The 10,670-nt window shown below is 43.0% G+C and overlaps 1 protein-coding gene across 1 annotated transcript in view; it reads right to left on the minus strand.

Annotated features, from left to right (window-relative positions):
* The window catches only part of LOC109876265 (dual specificity mitogen-activated protein kinase kinase 5-like), a 77,649-nt gene that overhangs the window by 36,903 nt on the left and 30,076 nt on the right, over positions 1–10,670 (minus strand). The window contains exons 10-11 of the mRNA XM_031817523.1: positions 2,807–2,833; positions 2,428–2,460 (exon numbers count right to left, since the gene is read on the minus strand). Of these exons, the coding sequence (XP_031673383.1) occupies positions 2,428–2,460; positions 2,807–2,833 (60 nt within the window). The remainder of the gene's footprint in view (positions 1–2,427; positions 2,461–2,806; positions 2,834–10,670) is intronic.

The following is a 10,670-nucleotide window of genomic DNA, read 5'->3' on the forward strand; positions in this document are numbered from 1 at the left end:
TGTGTATCAATGTGTGGGTCTATCAATGTGTGTGTATCAATGTGTGTGTATCAATGTGTGGGTCTATCAATGTGTGTGTATCAATGTGTGTGTGTATCAATGTGTGTGTGTGTATCAATGTGTGTGTGTGTATCAATGTGTGTGTCTATCAATGTGTGTGGGTCTATCAATGTGTGGGTCTATCAATGTGTGTGTATCAATGTGTGTGTGTGTATCAATGTGTGTGTATCAATGTGTGGGTCTATCAATGTGTGTGTATCAATGTGTGTGTATCAATGTGTGGGTCTATCAATGTGTGTGTATCAATGTGTGTGTATCAATGTGTGGGTCTATCAATGTGTGTGTATCAATGTGTGTGTGTATCAATGTGTGTGTGTGTATCAATGTGTGTGTGTGTATCAATGTGTGTGTCTATCAATGTGTGTGGGTCTATCAATGTGTGGGTCTATCAATGTGTGTGTATCAATGTGTGTGTGTGTATCAATGTGTGTGGGTCTATCAATGTGTGGGTCTATCAATGTGTGTGGGTCTATCAATGTGTGTGGGTCTATCAATGTGTGTGTGTGTATCAATGTGTGTGGGTCTATCAATGTGTGTGTGTGTGTATCAATGTGTGTGGGTCTATCAATGTGTGTGTGTGTATCAATGTGTGTGGGTCTATCAATGTGTGGGTCTATCAATGTGTGTGTGTCTATCAATGTGTGTGTGTCTATCAATGTGTGGGTCTATCAATGTGTGGGTCTATCAATGTGTGGGTCTATCAATGTGTGTGTGTCTATCAATGTGTGTGTGTCTATCAATGTGTGTGGGTCTATCAATGTGTGGGTCTATCAATGTGTGGGTCTATCAATGTGTGTGTGTCTATCAATGTGTGGGTCTATCAATGTGTGTGTGTCTATCAATGTGTGGGTCTATCAATGTGTGTGTGTCTATCAATGTGTGTGGGTCTATCAATGTGTGGGTCTATCAATGTGTGTGTATCAATGTGTGGGTCTATCAATGTGTGTGTATCAATGTGTGTGTATCAATGTGTGGGTCTATCAATGTGTGTGTATCAATGTGTGTGTGTGTATCAATGTGTGTGGGTCTATCAATGTGTGGGTCTATCAATGTGTGGGTCTATCAATGTGTGGGTCTATCAATGTGTGGGTCTATCAATGTGTGTGGGTCTATCAATGTGTGTGTATCAATGTGTGTGTGTGTATCAATGTGTGTGGGTCTATCAATGTGTGGGTCTATCAATGTGTGTGGGTCTATCAATGTGTGTGTGTGTATCAATGTGTGTGGGTCTATCAATGTGTGTGTGTGTATCAATGTGTGTGGGTCTATCAATGTGTGTGTGTGTATCAATGTGTGTGGGTCTATCAATGTGTGGGTCTATCAATGTGTGTGGGTCTATCAATGTGTGTGTGTGTATCAATGTGTGTGGGTCTATCAATGTGTGTGTGTGTATCAATGTGTGTGGGTCTATCAATGTGTGGGTCTATCAATGTGTGTGGGTCTATCAATGTGTGTGTGTGTATCAATGTGTGTGGGTCTATCAATGTGTGGGTCTATCAATGTGTGTGTGTGTGTGTGTGCCTATCAATGTGTGTGTGTGTGTATCAATGTGTGTGTGTATCAATGTGTGTGGGTCTATCAATGTGTGTGTGTGTGTGCCTATCAATGTGTGTGTGTGATCTGCCTGTGTGTGTCTATCAATGTGTGTGTGTGTGTGTGTGTGTGTGTGTCTATCAATGTGTGTGTGTGTATCAATGTGTGTGGGTCTATCAATGTGTGGGTCTATCAATGTGTGTGTGTGATCTGCCTGTGTGTGTCTATCAATGTGTGTGTGTGTGTGTGTGTCTATCAATGTGTGTGTGTGTGTGTGTGTGTGTGTGTGTGTGTGTGTGTGTGTGTGTGTGTCTATCAATGTGTGTGTGTGTGTGTGTGTGTGTGTCTATCAATGTGTGTGTGTGTGTGTGTGTCTATCAATGTGTGTGTGTGTCTATCAATGTGTGTGTGTGTGTCTATCAATGTGTGTGTGTGTGTGTGTGTGTGTGTGTCTATCAATGTGTGTGTGTCTATCAATGTGTGTGTGTGTGTGTGTGTGTCTATCAATGTGTGTGTATAGAATGGTCCAAGGCAGTAGTACGTGTATGTCTATCTGTGTGTGTATACGTGCATCTGTGATCTGCCTGTGTGTGTGTGTGTGTCTACAGAGCCGCTCAGGGTGGATGCAGCCTGAGAGAGTGAGAGTGTGTGTGTGTGTGTGTGTGTGTGTGTGTGTGGAATGGCCCAAGGCGGTTGTGTGTGCGGGGCGGAGGAGGGGTGAGCGAGCGCGAGCGAAGCCGTCTGAGCACTGTGCTTCATTAGGAAACAAAATATAAGCTTTCCACACCATTAGGAATGACTTTAGGAGAGAAAGCACATAAGACGCCGACTCACCTCATCAACGATGCATTGCAGTAACTGGAGAGGCTTGAATGGGGAGACAGAGAGAGAGGAGATGGTAGGAGTATTAGTCTACATCAGACGTTACGACAGAGAGGTGGCAGAGGAAATCAGTAATGTAATAAAAAGGTATTTACATTAATCAAATGCACCAAGCTCTGGTACAGCCATCGCCTCCTGACTGTTTCTATTATTCTATAATAGCATCTAATCTAATACAGGCAGTTAAGGCCCGCTGTATCATTTCAATGCAAAAAAAACCAACAAAAAAACGCAATTTGTGGGACGTTTCAAATGAGGGATCTACTGGAGAGTGAAACACTGCCGGGAGTGAAACACTGTCTTCCCCCACGAAAAATACATCAAATCTCACCATTAAAGATCCTTGGTTTTTCTGAATCTGTAAAGGCAGACGAAGACAAGAAGAAGAAGAGAGAGAGAGAGAGAGAGAGGCAATATGTAATTAGCACGTCATAATCAAAAGCACACACTTGGACACATGATGATCACTGGGAGAATATGATGGTTTCCCCGGTGGGCATGTGTTAACACCATTTACATAGTAATACACAAAAATACCCAAACGTTAATAGTCTGCTCTCATTTGGGGAGGTGGAAGAGATTCAACAATGTTCATTTCCTCTTCCCTGCTACCTCCTCCACGTTGTCTAAAGATGCAGGGTTGTAGAATGAACTGTGCATAATGTATATTTCAAATAGGAATCTGCAGGCTGAGCAAACATTTCCACTCAAACAGATAAAAAGAATGAAATGTTGTTAAAAAGAAGGGCTAAAAAGTTAAGAGGCTAACATGGGGGCTATGGTCGCCCACTAAAACAATGATCCAGCCATCTTTGGTGAGACACTAACATGGGGGCTATGGTCGCCCACTAAAACAATTATCCAGCCATCTTTGGTGAGACACTAACATGGGGGCTATGGTCGCCCACTAAAACAATTATCCAGCCATCTCTGGTGAGACACTAACATGGGGGCTATGGTCGCCCACTAAAACAATTATCCAGCCATCTCTGGTGAGACACTAACATGGGGGCTATGGTCGCCCACTAAAACAATTATCCAGCCATCTCTGGTGAGACACTAACATGGGGGCTATGGTCGCCCACTAAAACAATTATCCAGCCATCTCTGGTGAGACACTAACATGGGGGCTATGGTCGCCCACTAAAACAATTATCCAGCCATCTCTGGTGAGACACTAACATGGGGGCTATGGTCGCCCACTAAAACAATTATCCAGCCATCTCTGGTGAGACACTAACATGGGGGCTATGGTCGCCCACTAAAACAATTATCCAGCCATCTCTGGTGAGACACTAACATGGGGGCTATGGTCGCCCACTAAAACAATTATCCAGCCATCTCTGGTGAGACACTAACATGGGGGCTATGGTCGCCCACTAAAACAATTATCCAGCCATCTCTGGTGAGACACTAACATGGGGGCTATGGTCGCCCACTAAAACAATTATCCAGCCATCTCTGGTGAGACACTAACATGGGGGCTATGGTCGCCCACTAAAACAATTATCCAGCCATCTTTGGTGAGACACTAACATGGGGGCTATGGTCGCCCACTAAAACAATTATCCAGCCATCTCTGGTGAGACACTAACATGGGGGCTATGGTCGCCCACTAAAACAATTATCCAGCCATCTCTGGTGAGACACTAACATGGGGGCTATGGTCGCCCACTAAAACAATTATCCAGCCATCTCTGGTGAGACACTAACATGGGGGCTATGGTCGCCCACTAAAACAATTATCCAGCCATCTCTGGTGAGACACTAACATGGGGGCTATGGTCGCCCACTAAAACAATTATCCAGCCATCTCTGGTGAGACACTAACATGGGGGCTATGGTCGCCCACTAAAACAATGATCCAGTCATCTCTGGTGAGACACTAACATGGGGGCTATGGTCGCCCACTAAAACAATTATCCAGCCATCTCCGGTGAGACACTAACATGGGGGCTATGGTCGCCCACTAAAACAATGATCCAGTCATCTCTGGTGAGACACTACCAAATGACAAGGGCTCAGTATAGACTATTCTGTCTTCATCCATCACCACTCCACAGAAGACAAACAGCTTCCAACACAAAGTACGTGAAAGTCCAATGACCTGAAATGCCGGCTTTGTTCATCAACACTTTCAATTATTTTACTTCAGATATATATATATATTTGAAGAAAAAAACAGGCTTTGAAGTTTCTTTCATGTCCGAAAAGCTCAACAAACAACACAATAAATGGAGTTGTAGTCAGACAGGGAGAACGCTTTTTAATGCATAGATAACAAGAGACCCAAGGTCTTCTGCTTTGAGCCTAGATGGCCCATTATGTTTAGTCAATTAATTGCTTGTTTCGTAGGCTCTTTTGATAATGCGTTAGAACTCTTATTGATTCATTCTCTGAATTAACTGACAGCTTTGCACTCGTGGTAAATCTCAAGAGGCCCTTCATGGCCTCTACACCTATTTTAACTGATTCAGACATACGTTATGGGCGACTACAGAAAACAAATTCATTCAGAAATAATTACTAAACAAAATTGCAAGCTGCTCAGGGGTTGAAATTGGATTGTGGAAGGCAAACTTATTTGAGTTCTATTTTGTCAAGAGTTTGTTCTTTTCGTACACGGTAATTTGATCTGGCGTCAACAAAGTGAGCCGTAACAATGCCGTCCCATCTTTCCATTTAACATAGTCATTGAACGATTTAACTTGATGATCTAATTTACACATCACAACGTAGTATATATATTTGTCCTGGGGGTAATCAGCGCTTCACATGATGATTACAGTCTAACAATACATTAACCTTTCAATGAGTCCCTTGTTGTTTCTGATACAGAGTTGGTGTGAAAATGACGACTACTGTGGACAACAAACTGGAGATTGAATCCTGCAGAGGAAAACAACAGTGTTCTGTGTTTCACATTCAGGTTAAAGCAACTCTAATCATGAACAATAACCTCAAATAAGAGTAGAGGCAAAAATATGGATTTTTTAAATGTCTTGGTTTCAAAATGGACTCCGATACTTCTGAGGGAACAACATTTCAGAGGAAATGGATGGACACTCGAGGTCAACTCAATGAAACTCCCTCGTTTCATCACAGTCATCAATCACTACAGAATAGACAGACTTGGTTATAAGCAATGGTATTCCTACTCAGTCCTCAGGTAGAAGCTGTTCTCACAGTCTACAGAAAGGGAGACGATGGTATTCCTACTCAGTCATCATGTAGAAGTTGTTCTCTCAGAGCTGCAGCACAGTCTACAGACAGGGAGACGATGGTATTCCTACTCAGTCATCATGTAGAAGCTGTTCTCTCAGTCTACAGACAGGGAGACAATGGTATTCCTACTCAGTCATCATGTAGAAGTTGTTCTCTCAGAGCTGCAGCACAGTCTACAGACAGGGAGACGGTACTGTATTGAAACACTCAATACTTCCATTGGTCTCCCATTTCTATAGATGTTAACAGCTGTGTTGATCTGAAAGGCAGATGTTCCAGGGTTGAGGGGAGCAATAGCTAGAGCATCAAAAAGTACAAAACGTTCACAGACAGGGGAGAATGTGGCCTCTGCATAAAGCATTCAACATGTTTGGAAAATGTGATACTTCATCATATGAAAGTCCCCGCGTCACAACGCAATATGGGGATAGTGTCAAAAGAGAGTCTACATTACTCAATACTTGGGAGTGCAATCACTGATCTGTTAAATCCCTCTACAGTTTGACATTTTTATGTGATCCCTTCATAACAACACCATCAAACATATTTGAACTACTTCCTGTTCTTCTTCTTCTTCTTCTGCAGAACAATTTAAAATGGAGATGAGGAAAAGCAAAAAGGGCCCAAATCAATCAGGGGGGCGCTGCCCCGGCGGCTGTATACACATCACATCCAGTCTGCTGTCTTCAAAGACTTTCAGAGCCTTGAGAAAACTCCATTAACTCTCACAACGAATGCAAATGGATCACAACATGGGGTGAGGAGGAATTAAAGAGGCCGTCTCTAATCAATGACAAACACAGGATGAAAACGCCATGGCGTGTGTTCTGTTATCGCCACCTCCGCCCCCACTGTTACTGTTAACCCATACTCCAGGCAACTCATATAGTACACACACACACACACACACACACACACACACACACACACAGGAAAGGGTGAGTACAGAGGCCCCCTTACAGCGTTACAACAGCTCTTTCCAAAAACAAAAAGCACCCCTCTGCCCTTCAAATCCACCCACATCCCACCGAAAACACTGACCCCATTCTCCCAAAACCACCTATCCTGAGCAAATCTCAGGTGCTTACAATTGATTCCATTCTCTCTATTTGTGTTGCTGCCACAGTCGGGTGGACCGTGGAGGGTGATAGCACAGGGGGCTTCTGTGCAGACAGCTGACAGCCTGGGCCCGAGGACGTTCGCCGGCTGCGCCTGGCGAGATGAAGCCGAGCGGTGCTCGGCCGCCACTCTACCCGTTCTACCAGGGCTCTGCTACAGCCTGCAGGTGAACTGTCTGTAACGCCATATGGAGCAGGGAAAATTAACAGAGAGATGAGGAGAGCACTGGCAGCGGGAGATCTCCCTGGCGCACACACTGTCTCTTGGTGTAGCTTTAAATTCCATATGTAGGGAAGATAGAAGATAGAAAGAGAGAAGATAGAAAGAGAGAAGATAGAAAGAGAGAAGATAGAAAGAGAGAGAGAGGGGAAACAGTGAAAGACGGGGAGAGAGAGGAAGAATAAATAAATGAATAGGGTGTGAAAACATTCAACGCTCCACCACAACGCCTATGGCTCCATTTGTAAAGAACAAGTTTGTCTTTTTTCTTCCTCTGGTTATTGAGGCTAATTTATGAATCAGGTTCTGGTGGAAGTATACTGGCAGACAGACAGACTGTCAATACATTGGAGATATTAAAGTGTTACCAGAGGTCTCATGCCTATTAAAAAGAAACATGAAGATGCTGTGAATGTCGCTCCCTTCCATACAAAATGGTGGATATGTAAATACCAGAGAAGAACAGACAAGCCCACATCTCTCTGCTTCTTATTCAAAAACCGTGTGTGTGTGTGTGTGTGTGTGTGTGTGTGTGTGACTGTGAGGCATTCATTATTGTATGTAATCATACATTGGCGATTAACATGATAATGGCCACGTTAATAGACACTGCTGAAGATAAGAGTGGCAGCACTCCGAAATGAGACCTGCCCGAGGCCACACACACAATAACCATGGAGACCTCATGTACGTCATCACAGCAGGATGAACACAGGGGGCACAAACACACGTTTGACTGGTCGCCTCAAAACAAGTTTAGTATTTCCCATGTCTCCAGGACTAGTATTAACAAAACTGATTCACTATGCAGCTTAATCACTGTGTAGAGGGCTTATATCCTCTTAATTATTCTCTTGAAGACATCCATTTATTGCAAAGCCCCTACAGAAACACATCTAGGGATAACTATCACAACTACCCTAATTCACAGGTCTTACTCTGCGTACTAAACATCATAAACAACGCCACAGACCCGAGACAATTCCTCTTCTGGACATGCAGCTACGGTATCTTATAGCTACTGAATAGATTCACAACCATGATACACTTGGCATCATATCCCAGTTTCAGTCCGTCAGTGCTATGGTCTCCCTCCAGTCTTATTTGGGTGTTCCAGGCCATCCACAGGCCGACGGTCATGGTAGCCGTGAGTAATGTTCATTAGATTGGTTCGCAGCATGCCTGTTGGGTTAATTAGCATTGGGAAACAAAGTGGTCACCAGCGCAGAGCTTGGACTAATGGTACTAGCGCTCTGCTTTAGCCCACTGGGCTCCTTTAAAATCAGCCTCCACGGAGTTTAGATTTGACAGCTTGGAAACTGTGTACCTTATGAGTCACATATTTTTTTTTTTAACCTTTATTTAACTAGGCAAGTCAGTTAAGAACAAATTCTTATTTACAATGACGGCCTAGGAACAGTGGGTTAACTGCCTGTTCAGGGGCAGAATGACAGATTTGTACCTTGTCAGCTCGGGGGTTTGAACTTGCAACCTTCCGGTTACTAGTCCAACGCTCTAACCACTAGGCTACCCTGCTGATATTAAAGGGGCAGTGCATCGACATTTGACTTAAATATAAATATATATCTTGTTCTTAAGCATGAGAAATGTAAGAGGAAGTGGTGTTGACGAGTCAAAAGTCACAACGTATCGCCTTAGCAGCGGTTGATGGATTGGGACATCGACACATGGACCTGAAAAGTGCATTGTAGAACTTAGTGTCCCTTTAAAAACAGGCCAATATGCAGTTGCTTCATCCATTTTTGGACTTTAAATGAATGATATGTACGGACTGATTGTTGGGAGAAAATAACCTGTAAATGTCTCATGAGCTTTAGTTCAACTGTCGTTCCCCATCTGATCCCAAAATAATCTTGTCTTGCTCCAATGTTTGTAAATAAACACTATAAAACCTCATCATTAAAAGTATCATTTTGATAGGTCAGTCCTTAAATTCACAGACAGAGTTATGGATGTAACAGTGGTTAGATTTCTCTAGTCCCAATTACTCAGCTATTTACAGAAAGAGGGGCGGGTTAACCGCTTCGTTATTGTTCCAACTGCTGATTGATGTTTTCTTTACATTCTTACATGTTAGTCATTTAGCAGACGCTCTTATCCAGAGAGACTAACATGTTAGTCATTTAGCAGACGCTCTTATCCAGAGAGACTAACATGTTAGTCATTTAGCAGACGCTCTTATCCAGAGAGACTAACATGTTAGTCATTTAGTAGACGCTCTTATCCAGAGAGACTTACATGTTAGTCATTTAGTAGACGCTCTTATCCAGAGAGACTTACATGTTAGTCATTTAGTAGACGCTCTTATCCAGAGAGACTTACATGTTAGTCATTTAGCAGACGCTCTTATCCAGAGAGACTTACATGTTAGTCATTTAGCAGATGCTCTTATCCAGAGAGACTTACATGTTAGTCATTTAGCAGACGCTCTTATCCAGAGAGACTTACATGTTGGTCATTTAGCAGACGCCCTTATCCAGAGAGACTTACATGTTAGTCATTTAGCAGACGCTCTTATCCAGAGAGACTTACATGTTAGTCATTTAGCAGACGCTCTTATCCAGAGAGACTTACATGTTAGTCATTTAGTAGACGCTCTTATCCAGAGAGACTTACATGTTAGTCATTTAGCAGATGCTCTTATCCAGAGAGACTTACATGTTAGTCATTTAGCAGATGCTCTTATCCAGAGAGACTTACATGTTAGTCATTTAGCAGACACTCTTATCCAGAGAGACTTACATGTTGGTCATTTAGCAGACACTCTTATCCAGAGAGACTTACATGTTAGTCATTTAGCAGACGCTCTTATCCAGAGAGACTTACATGTTAGTCATTTAGCAGACACCCTTATCCAGAGAGACTTACATGTTAGTCATTTAGCAGACGCTCTTATCCAGAGAGACTTACATGTTAGTCATTTAGCAGATGCTCTTATCCAGAGAGACTCACATGTTAGTCATTTAGCAGATGCTCTTATCCAGAGAGACTTACATGTTAGTCATTTAGCAGACGCTCTTATCCAGAGAGACTTACATTAGTGAGTTCAGACATTTTCATACTTGTTGTTGTTGTACTGGTCCCACGTGGGAATCGAACCCACAACCTGGCGTTATAAGTGCCTTGCTCTGCCAACTGAGAAACACGGGACCCTTTATGTAGAAAGGACACACATGTATTATTTTGAGGTATTTGGGACAATAATTGAGGTACCTGACTCCCAGCCCATTCCTTTCACAAAACAATGCTCTTTAAAACCTACATTGCATTATTTTATGGTTGTTTGGAGGTTTATAGAAAGTTCTACATACTCAGTAGCCATTTTGTCTTGTCATTCCATTTTCCTCTCAGAAGAATGAATAATGGAAAGTAAGTCGGAGTAGATGAAGCACACAATGGATAAAGTAGATGTCACAAAGCCAGGTGACCTTTCAGAAAGGTCACTCTTGATCAAGTGAGAAGACCTTTTGGTCCAGTGACACATCATAAACAACACTCAAAGAATCCACTCAATAACCACCATTACAGCCACCATCCACATGGCTTTCCAAGATGGCCGCCGTGCAGCCAGTCAGGCGAGGTAACCAAGTTCAGCATGCTCAGAGGAGGAT

The sequence above is a fragment of the Oncorhynchus kisutch genome, unplaced genomic scaffold, assembly GCF_002021735.2.
Source record: "Oncorhynchus kisutch isolate 150728-3 unplaced genomic scaffold, Okis_V2 scaffold1052, whole genome shotgun sequence".
Taxonomy (NCBI): Eukaryota; Metazoa; Chordata; class Actinopteri; order Salmoniformes; family Salmonidae; genus Oncorhynchus; species Oncorhynchus kisutch.